We start from the raw sequence: 26550 nt of genomic DNA on the forward strand, positions 1-26550 counted from the left end.
ATGGAGCTAAATAAGGCTGGGGAATGGAGCAGGAAAGTGAACGTTAGTTCCTCTCGTGCCATTGTACTGAGTAATGTGCCCATAGCTGTAGTGGATGACACAATTGTGAAAGTGTTGGACACAGTGAAGGTTTTCGGTCGCACTAGGCTTTGTGGACGGCGTGGAGACACCACCGGTCTAAAGCTGTTCATACTAGTGGAGATTAGAACTGACATAGATCCTGATAGTGTACCCCCTGAAATAGGCATTGAAGGAGAAGCTGGGCCTTGGACTGTGCACTTAGTTCAGAGTCTAGTTGTTCAGGGTCCTGATGCAGATTTTCAGTCAAAGTTGCTGGCCCTATTACAGCAAGAAGGTAAAACCCTTGAGGACATTAGGCCCATGGTGTCTGAAGAAACACCTCCAAAATCAGATCTGAACACAGATTTAGTGAATGCTATTGGTAGGCTGGTTGACAAGTGTTGTCAGGGGCCCGCTGATGGTCCCGGGTACAGAAAGCTGAGGTTGTTTTCTGGTTTGAGACCTGTTCCATCAGGCGAAGAAGAATACGATGCCTGGATGGAGCAGGCCACTCAAATGATTAGTGAGTGGCAGTGTAGTGATGCAGCAAAGAAGCAGCGCATTGTTGAAAGTTTGAAAGGACCTGCTGCTGATATTGTTAGGTTTCTGAAGATCAGCAATCCCTCTGCTACCGCCACAGATTATTTGGTTGCACTGGAGACAGCCTATGGCACTACGGAGAGTGGGCCAGATCTCATGGCTAAGTTCAGGCACACTTATCAAGAAGATGGAGAAACACTATCTGCCTTCCTGTATCGGTTGGACAAGCTACTCCATCGAGCCCTACTTAAAGGTGGCATTGAGTCTGCAGGCATGAACAGAGCACGGATGGAGCAACTGGTTAAAGGTGCTTTGACCACTGACATGGTTGCGTTACGTGTTAAATTGAGCCACACTCTACAGAACCCTCCTTCTTTTTCCCAACTGATGAAAGAAGTGAGAGAAGAGGAGAACTGGATCAGGGGTCGAGAAAGTGTGAAAACAACAGCTAAAGTTAACACTTCAACTGTTCCTGATACATCTTCAGTTTCTGGATTGGACAGTCTGAAACAAGAAGTCAAAGAGCTGTCTTCACAGGTGTCTAGACTACTGAGTGTAGCTACTGTGACTCCTAGCCCTGACGTGTCAAAGAACAAGACGGGATCTAATATGTGTGGGTCAGAGGTTGCTGATCAGAGTGCCTCACCCAAAGTCAAGACCTCTAAGTCCCCTACATCAGACATCTTTTGTTATAAGTGTGGTGAAGATGGGCATACAAGGAGGGAATGCCAAGGCTCTGAGGACTTGAGAAAAGTAAATCAGAAGTTGCTGAGAATGCATAAGAAACAGGGAAACTCTGCCGGAGCTCGGTGAAGGAACGGCACAGGGCTCCAAAGGAATTTCGTTCCACAAATTGTTCATCTGCTGAAACTTCCAACTTGCCACAAGGTTTGGTAGGACCCACATCTGTTGTACCTGTGTTGATAGAGGGAGTGTATGCAAAAGCGTTGTTAGATAGTGGATCACAAGTCACTATTTTGTACAGGAGCTTTTATAACACTTACATGAAACATTTAGCTGTTCAGCCTATTGAGAATCTTGAGATATGGGGGTTAAGTTCTCACAAATACCCTTATGATGGTTACCTACCAATCAGGCTTGAGTTCACTGAAAATGTGGCTGGCGTGCCCCAGACTGTTGACACATTGGCCTTGGTGTGTCCAGACCCTGTAAAGGATGAAGGCATAGCCCTTCTTGTAGGCACAAACACCAATCTAGTGAGGCAGTTGTTTGACTCCTGTAAACAGGAAGCAGGTGACAGATTTTTGAGCACGTTAAATATTCATCCATTGATCAGAGATGCTTATCAGTCCCTTGCACGTACTGATGTCTCACCCGAGGAGACTGAAAAGCACGGAACTGTGTGGTTCATGCAGCATAGGCCATTGACTCTTCAACCAGGAAGACAGTTACATGTTACAGGCATAGCCAAGTTCCCTGGTGAATTTAATGACAAGTTAGCACTTGTAGAGCAACCTAAAGACTTGTCAGATGGTAAGCTCCAGGTGAGGCCTGAAGTACACCCAGCATCAGTTGCGTACAACAAACGCATCACAGTGACTCTCAAAAACACCTCAACCGAGGAGATTGTCCTGAAGCGGGGGACTCCTCTGGCTCACGTTTTTCCTGTTGCAATGGTCCCACAAGTGGCTACCAGGACAGAAGAGGATTCACCCAACGCACTCACCCTTTCCTCTTTTGATTTTGGCAATTCTCCAATGCCCGAAGATGCTAAAAGTCGTCTCTGCCATAAAATGTTGGAGAGGAAAGATGTCTTTTCATGCCATGAGTGGGACGTGGGGTGTTCAAAGAGTACAAAACATGACATTAGATTAACAGACACAAGACCCTTCAGAGAAAGATCTCGGCGCTTGCCACCTGCTGATCTGGAGGATGTTCGCAAACATCTGCAGGAACTTAAAGGGAATGGCATCATCTCGGAGTCCCGAAGTCCCTACGCGTCCCCGATTGTGGTGGTTCGCAAGAAGTCACGGAAAGTAAGAATGTGTGTCGATTATAGAACTTTGAATCAGCGAACTATACCAGACCAGTATACCATTCCGAGAGTTGAAGATGCGCTCCACTCATTGACTGGAAGCAAATGGTTCAGTGTCTTAGACTTGAGAAGCGGATACTATCAGATCCCAATGAGTGAGACCGACAAGGAAAAGACAGCCTTCATATGTCCTCTGGGCTTTTATCAATTTGAACGAATGCCCCAAGGAATCTCAGGAGCACCTGCAACATTCCAGAGAGTGATGGAACGAACCATTGGAGATATGAACTTTCTGGAGGTTCTAGTGTATCTGGATGATTTGATCGTTTTTGGTAAAACCATCGAGGAACATGAAGAGAGGTTGTTGAAAGTCCTTGACAGACTGAAAGAAGAGGGTCTAAAGCTGTCGTTGGATAAGTGCCAGTTCGGCAGAACATCCGTCACTTATGTGGGGCACATAGTGTCAAAAGATGGAATTGCCACGGATCCGTCAAAGATAGAGGCTGTTGTTTCCTGGCCCAGACCCAAGGTAGTAACAGAGCTCAGATCCTTTTTGGGGTTCTGTGGCTACTATCGCCGTTTCATGAGAGATTTTTCTAAACTGTGTCGACCTCTCAATGAGTTGCTTCAAGGGTATCCATCTAGTTCCCGATCAAAGAAAGTGAAAGCTGGGCAGCCAGTCGACCACAAGTTCCTTTTCAAGCCCTCAGAACCTTTCGGGTCCAGGTGGAGTGAGCGCTGTGAAAGTGCCTTCCAAGAGCTTAAAACCAGGTTGACGCAGGCACCCGTATTAGCTTTTGCCGACCCCCAGAGATCATATGTCTTGCATGTTGATGCTAGTACAGATGGCCTAGGTGGCGTGTTGTATCAGCAATATGAAGAAGGACTGCGGCCAGTTGCGTTCATTAGCCGAAGCCTGTCACCCTCTGAAAAACCTATCCCGCACATAAACTAGAGTTTTTAGCTCTAAAGTGGGCCGTGGTGGACAGACTACATGACTACTTGTATGGTGTGGAGTTTGAAGTGAGAACTGACAACAATCCCTTGACCTATATTTTGACTTCGGCAAAACTTGATGCCACTGGGCACAGATGGTTATCGGCTTTGTCCACTTACAACTTTAGTCTTAAATATAGGCCAGGGCGAAATAACATCGATGCAGACTCGCTATCCAGGCGTCCCCATCCAAGTTTGTCCGATGCTAGTGAATGGCATGAGATACCTGTTCCTGGAGTGCGAGCACTTTGTCAGTCTGCCTCAACAGGGAAAGGAGCAAGCCATCTCTCCTATCCATGTGTCATTCAGCAGATCGGTACTCATGTCTCCGCTTTGCCCAAAGCATTTTGTCAGACCGCAGCTGTAGTGACAGATCAACTCCCAAAGTTCAGCCCAAGTGAACTGCTAGCTGCTCAGAAAAATGAACCTTGCACACGAGAGGTGTTGTTTGCTGTACAGCAGCGCAAAACTGCAGATAGCATTCAGTTAGATCATCCTGACCTCAGACTTTTCAAAAGAGAATGGGATAAGTTGTCAGTTGAACAAGAGCTCCTGCATCGAACATTGAAGTTGTCTGATGGACGTATCAGAAAGCAGCTTGTACTTCCTAAACAGTTTCACAGTTTTGTCCTGAACTCCTTGCATGATCAGACTGGACATTTAGGTTGTGATAAGACATATGCTCTAGTCCGCGACAGATTTTTTTGGCCACGCATGAAAGTGGACGTGGAATCTCACTGTAAGACATGTGAGCGGTGCATAAAGAGGAAGACCTTGCCACAAAAAGCTGCACCATTGTCACACATGCACAGCTCAGGTCCTCTTGATCTTGTATGCATTGATTTTTTATCCATTGAACCTGACAGCAGGAATGTGTGCAATGTTTTAGTAGTAACAGATCACTTTACGCGTTATGCGCAAGCTTTCCCTACACGTGATCAGAAAGCCATAACCGTAGCAAAAACACTGTGGGAGAGGTACTTCATCCATTATGGTCTTCCCACTCGCATACATTCAGATCAGGGGAGGGATTTTGAAAGTCAGCTGGTAAAAGAGATGTTGACAATGTTAGGTGTAAAGAAATCCTGAACTTCTCCCTACCATCCCCAAGGTGATCCACAACCGGAGAGGTTCAACCGGACACTTTTGAATATGTTAGGAACTTTGGACCCGAGTCAAAAGCAGAAGTGGAGTCAGCACATAGCCCACCTTGTGCATGCTTATAACTGTACCCCAAACGAAGCCACTGGGTTCTCCCCATACTTTCTCATGTTTGGAAGAGAAGCAAGACTGCCCGTGGACGTTTGTTTTGGTGTGTCTGCAGATGGTACATCAATGGCTTCACATACCAAGTATGTATCCAAGATGAAAAAGGAGCTTCATGCAGCATATCAGTTGGCCCAGAGCACTGCTGACAAGATGAATCAAGGGAATAAAGACAGGTATGATCAGAAGGTGAGATACCACTGTCTGAACCCTGGAGATAGGGTGCTAATCCGTAATCTTGGTCTAAAAGGAAAACAGAAGTTGGCTGATCGTTGGGGTGCGAATCCTTACCTTGTTGATAGCCAGATGTCGGACCTCCCAGTGTATCGACTAAAACCAGTGGATGGCAACGGACCAGTCAAGGTGATGTATCGGCATCACATCCTGCCCTTAGGACAAGATGTTAGATTGAGTGCTGAAGACATTCCCAAGCCTGCTTGTTCTCCAAGAGCTATGAGGAGAAGGAAGGCTAAAGAAAAGAGTAAAACTTCTGCCCAAGTTTTAGACCTTGCATCTGATGAACCACAGGGAGAGTATTGTTCGTCAGACTCAGAATCTGAGTTTGGATGCTATTTTGAAGATGTGAACATGATTGAGACAGAGAAACCAGGTGCTCAAGAACTATTATCTTTAGAGCATGATGAGCCGGCCATGAAGTCGGGTGTTGACTTATCAGTAGTGGAGATTGAGCCAGTTGCTGATTTGTCAGTGGCATTGTCTGAACACACTGATGGTTTGCCAGTAGCGTTGAGTGAATCCCCTACTGATGTGCCAAGAGAGTCTGAGTCTCCTGTTGACCTACCAGTAATAGCTGATGCTGATGTGGAAGTAAATCATAGTGAACCTGTAGAAGACACAGAAAGAGTTCATAATGATGTGCCCCCAGAGGTAGCAAATGTAGGTGTGGAATTCCCGTGTGTACTCAGAAGGTCAGAGAGAGAAAGAAAACCTGCAGAGAGGTTTACCTATGATACTCTAGGAGAGCCCACTAGAGAAACTGTGACGGCCCCGAAGAGTTCTAGTGTACAGTCAGTGTACGTGGGTAGTATCCTGTTTCCTGATCGTTATAATAGCTCACATGTGTGGTGGTGTACACCTCAAGCTTTATGTAGAACTTGTGTGAGTTTACCAACACTCTTGCCTTGCACTTAAAATAATGTACCCTAATTACTGTATATATACATCTGGTTTCATCTTGAGTGGGTGTATAGGACAGCATGGGGGCATGCTGACATTTGGTGGGGGGAGTGTGTAGGGTTCTCTAAAAATGGGTAAAAACATTCATTTTTATTTTACTGTGTTTCTGAAATCTTATTGATGGCAAAAACATGCAGTCTCTCCCTTTATACTGCTTCTAGAACACAGAGTAGAATAGGACTCAATTTCGCAGAATCCTCTGTTTTTCCTGGTCGTACAAGAGTCGTGTTTAAATTAATACTGTTTTATATTAACTCTGTAATTCATGTATTATATTGTTTAAAAGTATTCTATTGTCTTTTAAAACTTGATAAAGGTTTAGTTTTTTCTGTTTAATACAAACTATTGTTTTTTTCGCGGGAGGAAGTATCCCAGAGTTCCCCGGGACACAGGAGAGCTGGCTGTGTTTTTCCTCGCCGAGAGAGAAAAAGTCAATGTTTGGAGACTTGAACTAAAAGTTGGCCCAGATATTGGACTGCCCAGAGAGACTTAATCGTGCAGAGTATTCTTTTTCACGTATCTCAGTCGACGGTGTTTAGTGTGGACGACGGTGAAGTTTTCTTTTCTCGAGCCAGAACTGCGTGGTCTCCGCCATTAGCTCCCACATTAGCTCTGTTAAGAGTTAGCTCGGTGGCAAAGAACCAGCCTGCTGCGCAACACGGACTTGAGGACGTTTCCAGTCGACATTCGTGAGGGTCGAGAGGACGGAGCGGACGGCGGACGAGGTGACGCAGATAACGAGGACGTGTCGGACGGTAGCCTGGGCTACGGGAGTCGTCGCGGGGCTGTCTGGACATCGCTCTGCTACCTGGCTGGCTAACGCCATTTTGCATCTACAACGGGAGGTTGCGTGAGTACTTGACATTGGAAACGAGTGCAGGATAGCGGCACGGGACTGTGTTAAAGCAGACTGTGAACTGTCCCGGTTTCTAAGTTTAACTTTTCATGACTGGATAACAATTTTCATGTGCACCAACGCTACGAATGGGCCCCAACGGTTAGGAAAATTATCCAAGCGCTTGGGTTAGATTTTTCATGGTACCATTATCATTTATTTTATTTCTATGTGAACTGTGAAAATACTCTGGTACAGGTGTGGGTACTATTATTGTGTTTTGAGTACACGAAAGCACTCTCTTTTGATATTTCTATTCATTCAGGTGATTGATATTATATGTTGCACATTCAATAGGTGTGAATACAGTTAAAATATTAGGAACACATCTAATTATTTCATAAGTGAAGGGTTTATTAAAGGAGAACCATAATTTGATTTAGTTTACAAATAAGCTAAAAACCTCATAGGGTTATTTTCATTAAAAAGGTTGAGTTTGAGCTCAAATTAAAACATTTCAGTTCATTGATGTGAGGGAACAGTAAGGGTTAAAAGTGTACTCTTTTGAGAAAAAATTATATCTTTTGAGTAAAAATTATATCTACATACACATTTCTTATATTGGTGTGTTGAAGAAAACTTAAACTGTTCTATTGATCTAAAAGGGTAAGAGGATGAGCATTTTAATGCTTTAGGTAATAACTGTCTTGATTTAAAGCATACAAGCATTTTGTTTGTTGTTTTCTATTTACTATCCATCTCTGAAGCATTTCTACTTTAAAGGTATTATTCCAAAGATCTCAAGGGTTTAAAGCAAAATAAATGTTTGTGTTCTACCTTTACATATTGTGGTTTAACATCCTTTTAGAGTAAACTATGTTTACATGAGTTCTGAGGGCTTACATGATTTTTGCTAGAACATAGCATAGTAAGTTTTCAGTGGAGGCACCGCGTTAGTTACATGATATTTTCCCTTTCTTTTTCCAATCAAGTGATAAAGTCCCTTGCTTAATTCAGTAGAGAAGAACCACAGCAAATTCACCATCTTTAGCTGAGCACCTAGGACCTGTTTTATTCTTATTGGGTGTGACCTCAGTGTAGAATTATAAACACTAAGGAAAAAGGGGTTACACTTAGTTAATAGGATGTTAACAAATGTTAATAAAATGTGCATTATGGTCATTTTAATTGGGTAACTGATGCATGTGTGATGTAAGTGTGATCTAACTTACATACTGTATTTTAATTGTAAATTCAGGGGCACTTCTGAAATATTTTGGAGCTGGAGCAGCCACTGGCCAAAATGAGGAGTCAGATACTTCCACAGCAGCCACAGACACGGTGCTGGAGTCTGATGAGGAGCATCTACCTCTGCAGCCACACTGTTTACTGTTGTAAACGCTATAAATGCTGTGAATAACATGTATACTAATGACAATACAATATTTTTTTAAGTTTCTTCAGGGATTTTTCAAGCATGGTTATTAGATCCTGTGATGAAGGATTTGTGCAATTTACATTGGTGTTTATATACTGTATTTATCTTGTTTTTTTCTGTCAAGGGATGGTTCGCCCAGGTCGTGAATCTAGCAAGGAATCTACTAATATGTTTTGTTATCATCAGATATTCAGTCTTATTCATTTACCTCTTTGACCTCCAGTCATAAATCTTTTATTAAATTCGATGGCCCCCAACTCTTGAACTCTCTAGGTCTCTTAAGCTTATATCATCCTACAAAATGTTTAGGACCAGTCTGGTGAGGTATCTTCTATCCAGGCAAAACAATACTCATGTCTAGTATAACTGAAATGAATTTGTAATTTTATGGATATTTTTCTCTCTCTGTTTGTTTGTTTATTGTGTCTTTTCTTTGTCTTTTTCCCTTTTTTGCTCTTTTATCTTTTTTTTCTTTTTCTATTGGTTAATTTGTTTTAGTGATTTTATATTGAGGGGGAGGATTTCATATAAGCCCTTTGGGCTTCTTTTCCTCTCCTGCACAATTATTTTCCTTTGTATTATTAAATATAATTCTTGTTTTTTATCATTGTCCATATGAATAAAAATAAAATACTTGTGTAAATGTACTTAGTTATATTCCTTCACTGCTCGAGTAAAAGTAAAGGTTATCAAGTAAATGTACTACAATACTCGCCTCAAAAATGCAGATTTTCATCAAAAATATGATAAAAAACAAAAAAAAACAGTAAAAAAATGAAAACAAAAAACTGCGGATCATACATGGAACCTAATGAGAAAAATGCTCCATTTTCATTTAAAATGTTAACAAAAAATATGAAAAGCAGTAAAATCAAATACAAAGAGGTGTGTCTCATTCAACCAGTATAGGAAGATAATTCGGCACCGATTTGGAGTCGATGACCTCGAAGCTATTGAACAAACTGTTGCGTATACATGGAACCTAATGACAAAAATGCTGATTTCTTGCTATAAGTATGACTATAAAGAATAAAAAGCAGTAAAATCAAATATAAAGAGGTGTGTCCCATTCAACAAATATAGGAAGACATTTCGGCATCGATTTTGAGTCGATGGGTCACATGACCTCGAAGCTATTGAAAACACTGCGGATCATACATGGAACCTAATGACAAAAATTCAGATTTTTCATTTAAAATGTTAACAAAAAATATGAAAAGCAGTAAAATCAAATACAAAGAGGTGTATCGCATTCAACAAATATAGGAAGACATTTCGGCATCGATTTTGAGTCGATGGGTCACATGACCTCGAAGCTATTGAACAAACTGTTGCGTATACATGGAACCTAATGACAAAAATACTGATTTCTTGTTATAAATATGACTATAAAGAATAAAAAGCAGTAAAATCAAATATAAAGAGGTGTGTCCCATTCAACAAATATAGGAAGACATTTCGGCATCGATTTTGAGTCGATGGGTCACATGACCTCGAAGCTATTGAAAACACTGCGGATCATACATGGAACGTAATGACAAAAATTCAGATTTTTCATTTAAAATGTTAACAAAAAATATGAAAAGCAGTAAAATCAAATACAAAGAGGTGTATTTCATTCAACCAGTATAGGAAGATAATTCGGCACCGATTTTGAGTCGATGGGTCACATGACCTGGAAGTTATTGAACAAACTCTTAAATATACATGGAACCTAATGACAAAAATACTGATTTCTTGTTATAAGTATGACTATAAAGAATAAAAAGCAGTAAAATCAAATACAAAGAGGTGTGTCCCATTCAACAAATATAGGAAGATAATTCGGCACTGATTTGAAGTCGATGGGTCACATGACCTGGAAGTTATTGAACAAACTCTTAAATATACATGGACCCTAATGACAAAAATGCTGATTTCTTGTTATAAGTATGACTATAAAGAATAAAAAGCAGTAAAATCAAATACAAAGAGGTGTGTCCCATTCAACAAATATAGGAAGACATTTCGGCATCGATTTGAAGTCGATGGGTCACATGACCTCGAAGCTATTACATACATGGAACCTAATGACAAAAATACTGATTTTTCATTTAAAATGTTAACAAAAAATATGAAAAGCAGTAAAATCAAATACAAAGAGGTGTATTTCATTCAACCAGTATAGGAAGATAATTCGGCACCGATTTGGAGTCGATGGGTCATATGACCTCGAAGCTATTGAAAAACATTAGTCACCACTCCACTGTATTGACCACACAGCATGCTGAAGGAAATCACAGCAGGTGGCTGTGCACGTAAACGACCAGCAGGTGTCGCAGTCCTCCCACTTATACTTCGACAAACTCCTCCGGACCTGTGGACTGACGGAGAGGAGGGATCACTGAAGTGTGTGTGAGTGAAGAAATGTTGTCACACACACACACACACCGACTGTCCTCGCTTCTGGATCCATGTTTCATCCCGATACCAGCTTCTTCAATGAGAGTTCGCGTCACTCACAGCCAGAGTAACGCAGCAGGAGTAACGCGTGCGTAACGTTACCCGACATGTAGGATGGGCGCAGTGACGGTGACGGCTCGGTCCGCAGGGTGTCGACAGGTAACCGACTGTTAACTGGAGGAAAACGGGACAACACCTTGACTGCGTTTCGCGTCGCTTCCTCCCTGGTTGAGCTGTTTTCTCCCCGCTTCTCCTGCCCGCACCGCCGGACTCGGTGTGTTTCACCTCGGCGGAAGAAATGTCGGAGGAAAAGACGGATATTCCCAACGAGCTGCTCGGTGAGTTCAACCTTAACTTTAGCTTAACTTTTAGTTAACTCACAACAAAGTTAACACTGATTTACTCTGTTAAAAGCCCAAACTGGCGTGTTTAGTGTGTGAAAACACGAGATAAAGTCACTAATAAATCACATTACATTAGATATAACCACAAATCACATTAGGAATATAACATAGAGGGTTTATTTGATTTTTTTGTCAACATTTGGCACCATATAGTTGGATTAAAGACACATTGGAGGTTAAAATACCATAAAGTCATATATTACTAATTAAACAGGATAGTTTCTCATTGTGATATTGTAAAAAGTAACACTACAGAAGGTAAGTTCAATAAAACATGAATGTGTATGACTGTAAAGGGAGTATACTACTGATTTCACTTGTATATAATGGTGAATCTATCACTCTTCTATATAAAGTATATATATAAGTTATTTTCCTGCCCCGAGGGCTCTGCTGGCTACCTGAGAGCCTCTCCTCCTCTGCCACTTCCTTATCTGCAGTGGGGGAGAGGGAGGCTGTGGGAGACTGAGGGGTGTGTCCTGTGAAATTCCTTTGGATTGTGAGATATTATCAACACAGCCTGCCTGGATGACTGAGTGTCAAGAAGAAAGAGAGAGAGAGGAGGGAGGAAAAAAACTGTAAATCACAGCAATTAGGCTGGAGAAAGTAGCCTAAACTGTTGGCTTTAAATCTGACGAGCCACTGATTGCTTAAAAAAAATAATCTGTGCAGAGTTGGTGAGTCGAGGCGAGTTGGAGTTTGACCTACATTGACTTCTGGACGCTGATATTTTTGGACCGAAGCCGTTGGCATCTGGTGTTTTTGGGCCGATGTCCAATGTCTTGATATTTGAGTGTTTTAATGGACCAAGCTGTACAAATAACAACAGTATGTAATGGATGTAAGGTTAAATATCTGTTTAACTGGATGAAGGCGCCCTGAAATATCTTCCTTTAACGCACAATATGTAGTAAACAATCAATCAACCGAGCTTTATTTATAAAGCACCTTTCAAACAAATCAAGATGCAGTTCAAAGTGCGTTGCAAGTGATTATAGAATAGGTTTATTAAGAAAACAAAACAGGTTAAGAGACTAATGCACACTGAGTGCAATAAAATGAAAGAGATTAGGGGTTATGATAAAAACAAAATAAATGAGTACAAACATTAGGAGCATACAATTATAAGAGACCACATAAAAGTCAGACTGACTAGATGGTTTTTAGTTTATTTTTAAGTTGTAGTTTTTACTTTATAAGGAGGCTTTCTATCAAAACAAAACGTTTACAGCGAGTGTTGTGTGTGGAGGGTGCAGATCCAGACCTACCGGAGGAATAAACACCCAGTCACATCAGATCCTCTTCCGATCCGGAGCCGTTTACCGACAGGAGGAGAGCTCAGAGATGACTTTTTAACTTGTTGGATTAAAAAGTGGATTTATCTTCACTCCTGTTTATCAGCCTGACTGCAGCAGTGATCCGGAGGTGACCTCCACTGTCGGGTGTTTATGATCTGTAATGTTGACTGCTGACTGGAGCTGGAGGGGAAATGGACTTTACTCCAAACCAACCCACAGGAAGAGCGCCAGGCTTTGAAGCCAACTTTCGTAATGTCAGCTACAACTACAGACTTTTTCCCATAAGCTTACATTGTGAAAGAAGCAACTGTAAAACGGTGGCACATTTTTTTGAGTGTAACAACTCCAATGTCATAGTTTGAGTCATTCGGTCCAATAAAAGTTGGAAAGTCTATAAGACCTTAAACTAAGCTAAACCAGAAGTTAGCTGGCTCGGTCGGCAGGAGTCTCTAGTACGCTCGCTGTATGGACCCCACAACACGGAAGATCAAGTCAAGCTTTTTGGGCTTCATGTGCCACTGAGCAGCTTCACCCTCAGTTTGTGCCTTTGCTTTGTTAGCTGACGGTTATTGTAGTGTAAATGAATCTGGCTGTTTTGGGCGGATTAACACTGTGGGAGTAACACAAATAAAAACACAAATGACCCAGCGGTAAAACTCGCTTTGCTGGTAGTAAACACATCATTAAACAACCACCATCGCTGATTAAAATCTACCCAACACGACCCAGACATGTTGGAAACATTTGGGATAATATAAGTATGAAACTCAACAAACTATACAACCAAGGTCTTGTAGTTTGAAGACATTTTAATGCAGAATTCCTTCATATCTTTAAATGTAAAAGATGAATCCCAGGACTGCTGCTCTTGTTATCGGACTGTCATTAGAAATCAAAAGAAAGACCCGGCGCTGGTTGGTGGTGAGGCTGACTCACAGACCCCGTGCTCTCTGTTAACGCTGTCTACAGCCCAATCTCACGCTGTATGTCACTGGACTGACTGATGAATGGGGCTTTTTGTTGCCAGCTCCTGCTGTTGGTTTTAATATGTCGGACCGACCTGATGCTGCTCATCAGCAGCGGTCTCAAAGGTTATCAGAGGCTGAGCTGGGAATGAAAGTGAGGACTGTCAGAGAGAGGTGTGCCTTTGAGTCTGACCTTTGGCAGATATTGACGAAAGGGACGGACACAACTCACGCTGATGTCAAAGAAAAGTGAGTCAGTCATCAGTCGCCAACTGTTCATCTCATTAACTTTGAATCTGGCGACTGTAGAGTTGCAACGATCATTTGCTTGGTTATCAGTTGTTCAATGAATCGGCAACTATTTTGATATGTTTGAGTAATTTTTTAAGAAAAAAAGTCAAAATTATCTGATTCCAGCTCCTTAAATGTGAATGTTTTCTGGTTTCTTTCCTCCTCTGTGACGTTAAACTGAATATCTTTTAGTTGTGGACAAAACAAGACTTTTGAGGGCTTCATCGTGGGCTTTAGGAAACATTTTCTGACATTTTATCAGGCAAACAACTGATCAACTAGCTACTCAGTAGAGTGCATACCTCCACCAAGGCCAAACAGTCCAATGTCAAAGTCAGCAGCTCTATATTTGTAACCAGCCATAACTGCTTAACCATAATTTAAGTAGATGTTATTCGGTATAAGAGTAAATAATAAAGTTTGCAAATGTTCATCTGCTGAGCGTTTTCTCTCCCCACAGATTTGGACCTGTCAATCCGTCCATTAATCTGTTTGAATTTACTTCTTAAACTATGAGAGACGTGTTAAAATGTTGCTACATCTCTGAATCCCCATTATCTCAGCTGCACTTTGGTGGTAGTTGTAGGTTTCTATCCCTTTTTGTTACCATAGAGCGGCTGAAACAAGACTACACATATAAATCCACTGGATCCGAAATTTTTTATTATCTGCATCAAATTGTACTCATTCATATCTATGAAGTCACATAAATACACAGATTTTTGTTCTTTTTAGAGCAAGATCCATGCATTAGTCCCAGATATATTATGAAAATCAATCAATTACCCAAAAGAAATGCCCAAGAGTATAGTTTACTGTCCATAGCAGGCGATATCCTTCCATTTCAAGCAGAAATGTTAAGACTAAACTTTTGATAAAACAGGTTTGAATCTACATGCATTCATCTGGCTTTTAATTGCAGCTAAAGAGCTAAAGGTCCAGAGGAGGTCTGATGAACCTCAGCTGGTTTTTCACTTTTTTTTTTTTGCAGTGGTGGGGAAATCCAGGGACTGATAGAGAAAGAGGAGGAGGGTGAGGAAGTCAGTTATGAGGCTTAAAGAACAAAGAGAGAGAAGGAGCGTGAGAGGGAGAGACATTAAGATGAAGGAGGAGGTGAAGTGAGGGTAAAACTATAGAAACAGTGTGTGAGAGTGTGTGTGGACAGCAGAGAGAGAGTATTAACGAGTACGAGAGCTTGGCCTGCCTTCATGACATCATGCTGCCGTCCTCCTCCTCTCTGTGCCCAGACACATGATGAGGTCATGAGGAGGATGAAAACATTACAGCAGCGTGCAGGCTGATCAGAAACACATGGACCGCTCGCTCCGTCCAACACACTCATGTAGAAACAAGGAGTTCCCAGCCGACTAATTACTTCACAGTAACGACCCGCGACATGTTTCTTATAAAGTATGTTCCTCTTTTCCGTCTGACCGCTCGAACACTTTCCATCTACTGTAAAGTGGAATAATCAGAATCTGAGTGTTTTAATGGCCCCTGTCATTGCACCACACGGGATATTAACTAGAATTAATACCACTGTTGATTTAAACGTTGGCTTTTTTATACAAAATGTGTTTGTAATGATGAAACAATGTCGCAGAAACACTAAATGTTTAAATATTTATATATATATATGTGTTTATAAAGGCAGCTGTTGGTGGTTTATATAGATTTGTATTGATAAACACAGTAAATGTGGCAACACATCACATCATTTCCTCTTTAATTGTGATTTGATCCTTCCAGCTGTGGTGGTGTTCATTGTCAGGTGTCGTGTAACCTTGTTCCCGACCTCCTGTCTGTTGTAGAGAGCGTGCGGGAGGCGGTGGGTCGCAGGGTGAAGCTGACCCTGAGGCGCAAAGTCCAGCTGGAGGTCAAAGGTGACAAAGTGGAGAACAGAGTGCTGGTAAGTGACAGCTGTTTCCTTCTGTACTGCGTTGTTTTCACTTAAATGTAAAAAATCATAGGGCTGGACATGTATGTAAATTGTTCGTTAACTCCTTTTAAAGGTTTGTTAGTCGTTACAGACAAAATGAATCTTGTTTATTCAGCTACCTGAAAGGTTTTTCTCTCTGAGAAGCAGATGTAGCCCTTTGCAGAATGATCAGCCTGAAGTAATCCACTCAGCTTCCACATCAAAGTTGGTCGTGAATGAATAATTTCATTGCTCCTTGAGGGAAAGAAATTTAAGGAGCTGCGTTGGTGTGGGCGTGTTGCTACAGGTACAGGTGGGAAGATAAAAATGAACCAGGAAGTGAAGGTTTATCAAACACCAAGACACCTCAGGACAGAATATACAGCCCTTCTCTTCTTCACTGCAGCAGTGGTTTGTTTGTCAGTCTCATTTCTAACATAGTGATCGCAGAATTAGCACAAAGCTACTCTGTACTCACTTCGAGGTTTTCTACCTGATACATGTACTTGCATGTGTGTGATTGCCAACACACTGTAATGTTGAAACAAGCATTCTTCCATGACTGAGTGAAATGACTTCCTGCTGGCTCCATGCACACATAAATGCCATGAAAATATTACACTATGCAGGACTTTGAGACTTCTTCGGGTGTTTGACTCTCAGAAAAACATGCTGACTTGTAATTCTGACCAACTTGTTAAAAACCTTCTTGGCCACTTCTTGCAGGATGTAAAAGGGTTCTGACTCGTACACCAGCACTGATCGGACTCTCTGTTGTGATGTGTTCCCTGTGACTTCTGCTGAGTTTTTGGTGGACCTGCAGAACAGCTGCATGTGGTTGTTAAATATTTTGGATGACTGTGGCTACAGTAGCTCAGTCTGAGATGTGCTGCCGCTGTGAGTCATGATCTGATGGTCGTGTGTGTCTGTGTGTCAGACCACTGCTTCCCTGTTTCTCTCTGCAGCTGTACAGAGACAGAGCTTCACTAATAGACAAACTGAGACACGGGCTCAGCATTTTTTGATTAATCGATTGATCCTTAAGTTGTCAACTGTCAAATTAAATAACAACATCAATACATTAGTGATTCCCACGGTGTTTCTGCATGCTAATGGATGGGGCAGTGTAAGTGTAGCATTTGTTTTGATTGGTGAAAAGTGTCAAAATTAACAAAAGAAAAATGAACCACATCATTCAGATCTTAGGTCAGATGTTGGAGAAACAGGCCCCTGGTTCACAGGTGGTGGTCCAGTTCATCCTGAAGGTGTTGGATGGGGTTGAGGTCAGGTTTCTGTTCAGGCCAGTCAAGTTCCTCCACACATGTTTTATGAAGGTGGCTTTGTGCAGGGGGGCATTGTCAAGTTGAAACAGGAGAGAGACTTCCCCAAACCGCTGCCAGAAAGTTAAAAGCACATGATATTTTGGAACATCGTGAAGATTTCTTTATTGCATTAAGGAGCTGAGCCAAAACCCTGAATAACAGCTACAGATCTGCAGTACAGAAGGTTATCACAATGACTCCGGAGACTTCCTCTTAGCTTTTGACGGCCAAACCTCGGAATAATGCTGCAACTTCATCTATTCTGAGTTTCCTTTGCGTGTGAATTATGAAAAAGATCATAAACTCACTGACTCAGACGTGCTGTACTGAAATAAGGAAGTGATGTGTAAATTTAGCCTGATCTCTCGACTGGTCAGGACCTGCCAGGAGTCGTCCTGCTGGGATCAAAGTTTTACTATAATTTAAACAGGTACATTTGACTGTATCTCCTCTATGAGTTGTTCAGAAACACTGGACCTAATGCAGAGGCAAAGGTTGAGAAAGAGCTGGGTGTTTCTGTGGCAGGGTATTTGGTTTCATGTAACTGCAGGTATGTGAACTCACCTCAGCTCTCTGTGTGTCGGTGTGGGGAAATACAAAAACTTCCAAAAAAGGCTTAAAGATGACCTTCTGTTAACTGCACATACAACCATCCCGTCATCTTTACACCAGGAAGTGCATCAAACACATGTTATATTTCATTATATTCACATTTATCTTCCTTTGGCCACACATACCACGACTCTGCAGAGAGACTCCAGCTCCTGTCAGGACTTGACTGAACCCACTCACAGCCATGGGGTGTTGGGACACACACACACACACACACACACACACACACACACACACACACACACACACACACACACACCACATTCCACAGCTGTAGACCAGCAGATTATAAACTCATGCTGTAATTTCTTGAAATGAGGCAAAACACACTAAATGCTTCATGGTACTGTGTCAGGCACATTTGTTTTCATTTGTTTAAAGAAAATTAAACACAGATTGTTTCCTGAACCACATCACAAGAAAAATAAACCAGTGAGTCTGTCGGAGGAAGGCAAACTGCTGAAAAATAAAGTAGAAAGCAAACTCTGAGTGTAAACACCCATTACACAAGTTGAATTGAAAGGCTGATTGGCTTGTATTTGTCACATAAACTGACAAGAAGCCAAAAACATTTAATTCTTAATGATATAAAACAGAGAAAAGCTGTAAATTTTAAGAAGCAGATTTTATTAGAAGCAGGCGACGGAGAATATTTGGCTTTTTTGTTTGTAAAATTACCACCAGGGCTGCAACTAATGACTGTATCTGTATAGATTAATCTAACAATTTCTTTTACCCCCAAATATTTCAAAAACTTTTCTCATTAATATTCAATATTTTATTTAATCATCAAAAAATACTCAAGTATATGACTTAAAACTAAACATTGTTGTGTCTGTGTTTGAAATACTCCCACACTTAGATGATCATGGGCGAGACTCTTCTGCTGCAGCTTCTTCTCTGGCATAATCTGAGTTTTGACCGGGCGCAGCCATACTTCATTACATATGCAAATCAACATGTGTCAGTATTTGATGAAGGTGTTAAGTTGCCCCAGCCCTAATTACTACTCAATTATTGGAGTTTTGTAAAATAATTTTCTGTCTGAGGTCTAAAGGATGATACGACTTGTAGTTTCATTTCTGTTTGCTTGTTCGTGTCCATTAAAGGTCAATGTCAAAGTGCCGCTTGCATCAACACGGTGATGAACTGTAAAGACAAGTAAACACACGCGCTGGTTCACATGACTCGTAACGACTGAATCCAAATGGAAAATGATTCTGTAGAATTTCTGCCAAGAATTAACTTTGTAGTTTATTAAATTTCTGTTTATTAGCAGAACGTCTTCATGACCTGCTGCTGTTTTATTATCAGCTGAACAGATTCAGCCTTGTTTACTGTCTGCATTCACACACATTTCCCGATCTTTGCAGATGTGCAACACATTTATAACATATTTGACTACTTTGATTTAGTCATGATGGTTGCTGTTTGCTGGTCCTTTTTCAAAAATATTTATTTATATCTCCTGTATTTGACCCACATGTAGATAAGCAGTAAACCTGAACCCCCGGCTTGATCCTTCATGGTATCCAGCGTGGTTATTACATCGCCTGAATCAAGGAAATCTGCATTTTTGATCACTGAACATCAGACGCTGCTAGCAGTGCATCATGGTCCGGATATCTCACTGTGTCCCATGTGGACTCACCTGCTCACTCACATGAATCAACCTGCTCTCACATCTTTAACACATCTGAACCAGGACGTTTCTAGACTTCACAAACTCAACACAGATCTTTGAACAGTCGTGTCAGAGAGGAGCTCGTATCTTATTGGCTGGTGTCTGACCTGTTGATGTGACCTGGAGTAACCTCCCTTCTGTGGAGGGTTACTGTACAACACCACAGCTGGCTCAGCCTCCTGTCAACTGCTGCTCGCTTTACCTCCATCCCTCTCTCTCTTTCTTCCCCTTCCTTTAAAATCTGGCTGCAGTGAAAATGTGCTGACAAGGATCATTTAACCCTCAAACACTTCAGACCATAACTCAACAAAAGGCTGCGTGAATATTCTCAGCTAGGAACAGACTGGCATTGGTTGAGCGAGTGGCCAAAATGTGCAGTGAGTCTCTGCCAGGACAGAAGTTCAACACGTGGTGAAAGATAATATATAGTATTATCCAACTCTGAGACAAACCCTCTCCAGAGGCCTCGGCCAGCTGTTCTGCTACTGAACTTTTGTTATTCAGTTTTTTTATTTTTGCATGTAGGACCCTCTGACCTCAACGTCTTTCAGTCTGTATGTAAAAATAAATAGTCTTTAGGGTCTGTGGGTCGACAGGATAACGTCCTCAAGGCTCAACTCCTCATATTTGTGACTCAAATCAAAGTCTCAGTCAACAGTCTGTCTCATTTGTCTCTGTTTCTGTCCTCAGGCCTTGGCATCACATCGAGCCTATCTGCTGACAGCACGGGTCCCTTCCAAGGTTAGTAAATCTGTGTATGTGTGTGTCGTCATGGCAAATGTGGTCCTGGCGACACCTTTTGTATCGGGAGCTACCACAGAAGTATTTTCCTAGGTTTTTATATATCCGTCTGTCTGTGGGTAGATTTTTGTCAACCCAGTGGCGTCACATTCGTACAAGATGCAGTCGCGAAACCTTACAGGTGTGTAGTTCAAAATGAAGGTCGAGTTCGAAGATGGGCGTGGTCTGAGTGGTCTTGTCCAACTGGAGCAGGAAAATTGTCTCTGGTCTCACTCAGGAAAACACAAACATGTCCACAGGATTAAAAACAAACACGAGACACGTCACATCAATAAAACAAAGATCTCTCAACTTCACATCTGTCAGTGCATTTTTACCCAGAGTGTTCAGCTTACACTCACTACACAAAGATTATCTTCGCTGCTGTCTTAACAATCTCATTTAGCTTGTTTCTGTTCACTAAGGTAGAGAGCAGTGAAACACAGGGTCAGTAGCAAGGCAGCGCCCTCATACAAGTATTATACTATAATGACAGAGTTCACAGATGAGTGTGGTCTCATGGAATAATGAAGAAATCACTACTGAGTAGTCAGGGGTCAACGGGCGTCACGGCTGCTGTGACCACATAACTAGATGGTCTCTAGTACAAGTTTCTCCTCCTCACCCTCCCTTTGTTCCTGTCCATGCCACCTTTTCTTCTTTCGTATTCCTCTGATCTAAATATTTCTCTTCTGCTTCTTTATCATTCCCTCCCTATCTTTCTCCCCCTTCTCCTCTTTCTCCTCTCTGCTTCTTTAGGATTGTTTCTTGTTTGGTCATTCAGACATGCTGCTGCTTGTTCCTCCACAGTCAAGTTGTTTTTTTCTCTGTTTTTGCCTCGTTTTAAATTCTTCATAGAGGCCACAACAAGTCCTGACACTTAACTCTCTCTGGTGTTGAACGTATTTAACCTTTTACCTCTCTTTGATTGCATGCATTTTATTTTCTCACAGTCCTTTTTTTTTTTACTAATCTCAGCTTTAATTCCTCACAGTGCTCTTCTCCAGTGAAACATCTGTATTAATCTTCTACTTCTTCTTCCCAGTTCTCCATTTATCTGACTTCATAATGTCGCTTCTCTTTCCCCTCCCTCCTCTCTCCCTCGTGCTCGTGCGCTCTACCATCCCACCATATGGAGACATCTGATAGTTTTACCCACAATGCAGCTGTGAGAACACAGCCTGTGGGAAAGGAAAACAGAGAGAGGAAGAAAAGTTCAACCTGGAGGGCGACAGACGGAGAGAAAAACATGACAGAATCTTTTTCTTGAAAGTTCATGGAAACAAACAGCTACAATCAAAACACTCTGGAGTAACTTTTAACTATTTTGTACAAGATAGTACCTCATTTTCTTAGTCACAGATGAGCGAACTCTACGTTTAGACTGAAGCCTGAACTCGTGAACTTCCTAGTTTTAATCTTCAGAGACTGTCATCAGACTCGTGTATTATTAAAAGAGAAGTGAACCCATGGTTAAACAGTGCTAAAAATATTCACGCTCTGTCCTTTTTCTCAGCATGTGTTTTAATGGCTCTGTGCTGAACCTCCAGGTTTTTTCTTCTTTTTTTTTTCATGCTTGTTACTAATGAGTGTGTGAATCAGACCAGATAACAAACAAATGAGTGGGACTGTGTGATGCAAAGTGAAACTGAGCTCCGGAGTTTGTTCAGACTGAAACTTAACTGTTGTTTCAGGATGTCTAAGATTGAAACTTCCCATCTGCTGAAGTGTGAGATGATATTTGAAATTTTCTCTAAAGGGGCAACCGCCTTTGCTGTGGACTGATTGATGGTCTCATTGATCTAAATGTGGTTCTGATTGGTTCTGAGTTTGAAGCAGGACTCTTCCACAAGATTGTTAGCTTACAACGACGGCCATTGCAGAGATATGTGAAATCAGTAAACGTATTTATTTCTGTCGTCAGTTTCAGTCCTAACTAATTATGTCAAATACAGTAAAACAGTAACTAGTAAAGGCTACTTCTTCGGCCAAGGAGAAAGTCCCCAGACTCCCTTCAAAAAACGCGGGATTTAAAGACTTGCTGCATTAGGAGACACTTTATAAACTTTGTGAAATACTGCTTCTGTCAAATTCTTAACTATTGTGGCCTTTTTGTTAATTCGGCAAACGTTACACGTGAAGATATTTCTTTAACTTACCCTTTTGTTGCCATGATGTCGGTGTATATTTGCATATAGAGCAGGAAAATGAGCTCTGATCACAAAATGTATGTTTAAAATAGTTTGACTATATATATTATTGCACATGATTAAGCTACAAACAGCAACATGAAACTCTGGTAAAAATAAAATCTGCCAGCTGACCCCTGATCTGTTGTTCCAGAGTGGGCCAGTGGTTTTTCTGACTCTGTGTGTGAGTGAAACAGAGGGTGGTTTGTTCCTCGGTGTCCCGGCAGAGAGAGGCAGCAGAGGGAGAGAGGCAGCAGAGGGAGAGAGGCAGCAGAGGGAGGCGGCAGAGAGAGAGAGGCAGCAGAGGGAGGCGGCAGAAGGAGGCAGCAGAGAGAGGCAGCAGAGAGAGAGAGGCAGCAGAGGGAGAAAAAAAAGACAATGGAGGAATTTAACAGCTGGCAAGGAAAAGAGGGGAGGGGGCACTGCTTCTCTGTGCCCTCTCTCTCTCTTCCTCTAACTTTCTGTTTCTTTCTTTTGCTGCCATTTATTCTTTCCCTTCGCAACTTCGCTCAACTTTTCTTATTAATTTTCCCTTTTTCATAACTTCCTGTCTCTCAGATAAAAAGTCCAGATTCATATCTCCATCTCCTCTTTCTCCCAATTTCATAGTGTCTCTCTTCTTTTATTTCCTTGTCCTGCTCGTACATTGTGACTCTTTTAATTTTATCCCACACTTTCTTTTTCCATCTTTCGCTTTCTTTTTAATAACTCCCCATTCGCCGTCTCCCCCCTCTCTCACTCTCCCTGTCTTTGTTTTCCTCCCTCCCTCCCTCCACTTGCTCTCTTGGCAGCGGGTTAAGAATCCACTTTTATTTTTACTTTCTCTCTCTCTCCCCGGATTCAAAGGGAAATGTGTGTGAGGTTGTGACTCTGCTCCAGACATTTGTTCTGCAGACTATTTGGAGCTCGTGTTCTTACATTCCTATTGTCTCAGTGATTTTTTTTCTTTTCCCCGGGCTTTGTCCAACTTCACCAGCCTTGTATCAGTATACTTATCACTGTTTTTTGTTAAATTAGATTAAAAGCCTGCTTTAGGTTTCAGCCTGCTCAGACTCTGCAGTAACATGTACATCACAACCGTCGTCTGTCACTGAGGAGCACTTGAGAGATTTCTCATTGGGGTTTTTGATGATATATAATAGAAATCCATTAAAGCTTTTAAAGTGAATGCTCCATTAAGAAAGGCTTGTTTCTAAATGGACATTGTGACACAGGTAATTATCTCATCTTAAGCTGCAAAACTCCAAAACAAGCTGGAGCTTGACGAGAGTCAGCCCAGTCCGTACCTAGCAAGCTGGCGGCAGGCGTTTTTTTTAGCAGTATAGCTGCAATGATGATTCGATTAGTTGTCAACTATTGATGAGAATCAATTAGTCAGTGTAGAGTATTTTTTAGGAACAAATGTCCAAATTCTCTAATTCCAGCTTCTCAAATGTGGATGTTTTCTGGTTTCTTTACTCCTCCATGACAGTAACCTGAATGTTAGAGATAGACTGATAATCAGGGCCGATATTCAGAATTCTTCTGATCATCAGTATCTGTGTTTTTTTGTCTGATTGCCAACGAAATAATTAAATTTATAAAAGCAACAGTTTGGCTCTGATGCAGCATCATTCTCCCTGTTTGTAGTCAGTGTCCCGCCCACAACGCTATCGGATTTGTTAACCACAACATTTTTACTGTTCCACTTGATCACCTTGGTATCTGTTGATCACAGCTGAATATCTTTGGGTTGTGGACATAACAAGACATTTGAGGATGTTACTTTGGCTCTGGGGAAAATCATCATCAACATTTTCACCATTTTCTTACATTTTCTGGACCAAACAACTAATCGATTAATCAAGAAGACAATCTGACAGTTGTCGTTAGTTGCGGCTCTATTCAGCAAAGACGTTGGTGTGAAGCGAGACTAATTTGAGGAAGAAGACTTAACACGTTGTTCCTCTTACAGTACAAAAAAGTTTAATTCACAAGCAATGAAATACTTGTTAATTAATTTCAGTCTGCACAGGTGTCTTGTCACCACGTCCTCACTGTGTTAGCATGTTGCTGGATTCTTCACTTTGCTGACTCCATGACTCTCATTTACATGTTGCATTTATGCATTTACCTTTATCCTGTAATCGTCAGTTCTGGCCATAGTGGCTGCTGTACAGTAAAAGCTATATACTGTGCGTCTGCTTGATCCACAAAATGGCCAAAAGTGTGTGGACACCTGAACATTCCAGCCGTATGTGATAGTTGAACACCTCATTCCTAAATCATGGTCGTTAATCTGCTGCCATAAAAGCCTCAACTCTGCTGGTTTCAGTCTTTCCACCAGATGTTGGACCTGGCACGAGAGCATCAGTGAGGTCCAACACTGATGTTGGTTTATCAGGTCTGGCTCACAGTCAGCGTTCCAGTTCATCAATAAAAGAAAATCAAGAACACTAATCGGCAACTACTTTGATAATTCTGATAATCAGTTCACCTTTTCATCTTTTCATTTTTCAAGCAAAATTGTCAAACATTTGCTGGATCCAGCTTCTTAAATGTGAGGATTTGCAGCTTTTCTTTGTCATTTATGGCAGTAAATGAAGAGTCTCTGGGTTTTAGACTGTTTGTTGGACAAAAGAGGCACTTTGAAGACGTCACTTTGGGCTCTGGGGAACTGTGATGACACATTTCTTTTGACATTTTATAGACTAAACAATCAGTCATTAAAATAGGCAGGTTAATCGATTATGAGAAATAATTGTTAGTTGTCATCCTCCTGGTTGAAACAGGAAAGAAGGAAACACACTATCATGCTGTTGCACCAAGATTTCGCTTCAGTGGAACTCAGAGCCTCAGACGAGAAGTGCAAGTGTCCACATTTGTCTGGATGCACATACTGTAAAGTGCACGTCAGATATTGCGGCCAATCACATGTGCTAACAAAGCAGTCTTGGTTGGCTGCGACCTTTCGGCCCATCTGTTAAATTCAGTTGTTGTTCTGAAAACCAGCTGTGGACTCATACGATCTAATCTACATCACATGTCATCCTTCCCTCTCTCTGTCTCTCTCTCCAGCTTTTCTCTTCTCCTTCTACTTTGATCTGTGAAATCGAGGCCTGAACCCACAAAAATGAATCAAAAGTTGTGTCTCAGAAGCTCAACGCATGAATGACAACACCTCAGAGTGTGTGTGCGTCACCAAAATCTCTCTACACCCACTTAATGAAAGATTTTTTTCATACATTCTGTCTGTGTGTGGTAAACATTTCCTGGAAAAAAAATCCTCCAGTTCTCAGGAAGAACAAGTTAACCAGCTTTAGTTTTCTTTCCTGAGAAGTGTTCACATTGTGGGAAATAAAGTTCTCCTTTGGGACGCATGACTTTCCATTTGTGATCCTTTGAAGCAACAAACACGAAAAGCCAACGGGCTGTTTTTGTCTTTTCCCAAACCTCAACATGTTGCCCTTTTAATGCCTCAGTAAATAAAATGTCAAGATATAAGATTAACTTTCACAATCTGTCTCCTCTTGCTTGTTTAAGGTCGAGCACTCCTTCAGCTACTTGGATATCCAGGGAATCAGCAGCAACAAGCCCACTCAGGTAAACACACACAAACAAAAAGTTTTACATTCATGAAACACAAACACACTCGACCACATCTGGACTGAAGCTCAAAAGTTACACACATAACACGACAACAACAAAACCACTGATGTGTTTCAACACCACCCGTCTCAGGGAGGATAAGGAGGATAATGAAGATTGATTTAATGGATAAACTTGTACACAAGAGTTTTGGGAGTTGGCTTCTTCTTTAATGATACACACAAACAAAATGTGCAACATATTAAACCTCCCAACGTGTTAACTTGAGCCTCTGTCTGTAAGTCTGTTTCAGTCAAAGGAAAGTTTAAAGGTTTAAACTCTGTGTTCTCCTCCGACTTCACTCACCTGCTTGGTCTATTTCATTGAAACCAAATCTTAATGGCAGCATGGATGCATGTTATCACCTCAGCAGCTCTCTGACTCTGTCATGTCCTGTTGCTTTGTGTGTGTCGCCCCCTGCAGCTGGTGTTGGAGTATGAGCGCGGACCGTGGAGCCTCCGGCTGAGCTCGGTAGAGGAAGTGGACGAGGTGATCGCTCACATCGGCAGCTGTCTGCACCGGATCCGTCCCGCCAGCTCACCTGTGTAGGTACCACGAACGAGACAGGGAGCACCTCAGAGCCTCCCAGAGGGTTTGGACAGGAATAAAACCAAACTGTCCCTTTCATTTTTAGAAGACGACAAATCAAGTCAAGTGTAAGGTTGAATGTAAATGACTAAATAAATATCC

General features: G+C 41.6%; 2 protein-coding genes across 4 annotated transcripts in view; both read left to right on the forward strand.

Moving 5' to 3' along the window:
* On the forward strand, window positions 1-1413 carry LOC140994099 (paraneoplastic antigen Ma1 homolog). Its single transcript, XM_073463675.1, has one exon. The coding sequence runs from the start codon at window positions 1-3 to the stop codon at window positions 1411-1413; it is 1413 nt and encodes a 470-aa protein (XP_073319776.1).
* A 9350-nt stretch (window positions 1414-10763) lies between these two features.
* LOC140993467 (F-actin-uncapping protein LRRC16A) overlaps window positions 10764-26550 on the forward strand; it is a 30619-nt gene continuing 14832 nt past the window's right edge. For 2 of the 3 annotated variants that reach the window (XM_073462907.1, XM_073462908.1), the window contains exons 1-5: window positions 10764-11108; window positions 15540-15637; window positions 19955-20005; window positions 25756-25815; window positions 26284-26405. In XM_073462907.1, coding sequence (XP_073319008.1) covers window positions 11069-11108; window positions 15540-15637; window positions 19955-20005; window positions 25756-25815; window positions 26284-26405 — 371 coding nt within the window. In that variant the 5' untranslated portion in view covers window positions 10764-11068. Of the gene's footprint in view, window positions 11109-15539; window positions 15638-19954; window positions 20006-25755; window positions 25816-26283; window positions 26406-26550 lie in introns of those variants that run through there. The other variant, XM_073462909.1, reaches the window with a different exon arrangement.

Source organism: Pagrus major, chromosome 3 (assembly GCF_040436345.1).
Source record: "Pagrus major chromosome 3, Pma_NU_1.0".
NCBI classification, from domain to species: Eukaryota; Metazoa; Chordata; class Actinopteri; order Spariformes; family Sparidae; genus Pagrus; species Pagrus major.

Bases quoted from the DNA above. Each gene is read 5' to 3' on its own strand.
- LOC140994099 (XM_073463675.1), top strand. From the start codon at position 1: ATGGAGCTAAATAAGGCTGGGGAATGGAGCAGGAAAGTGAACGTTAGT.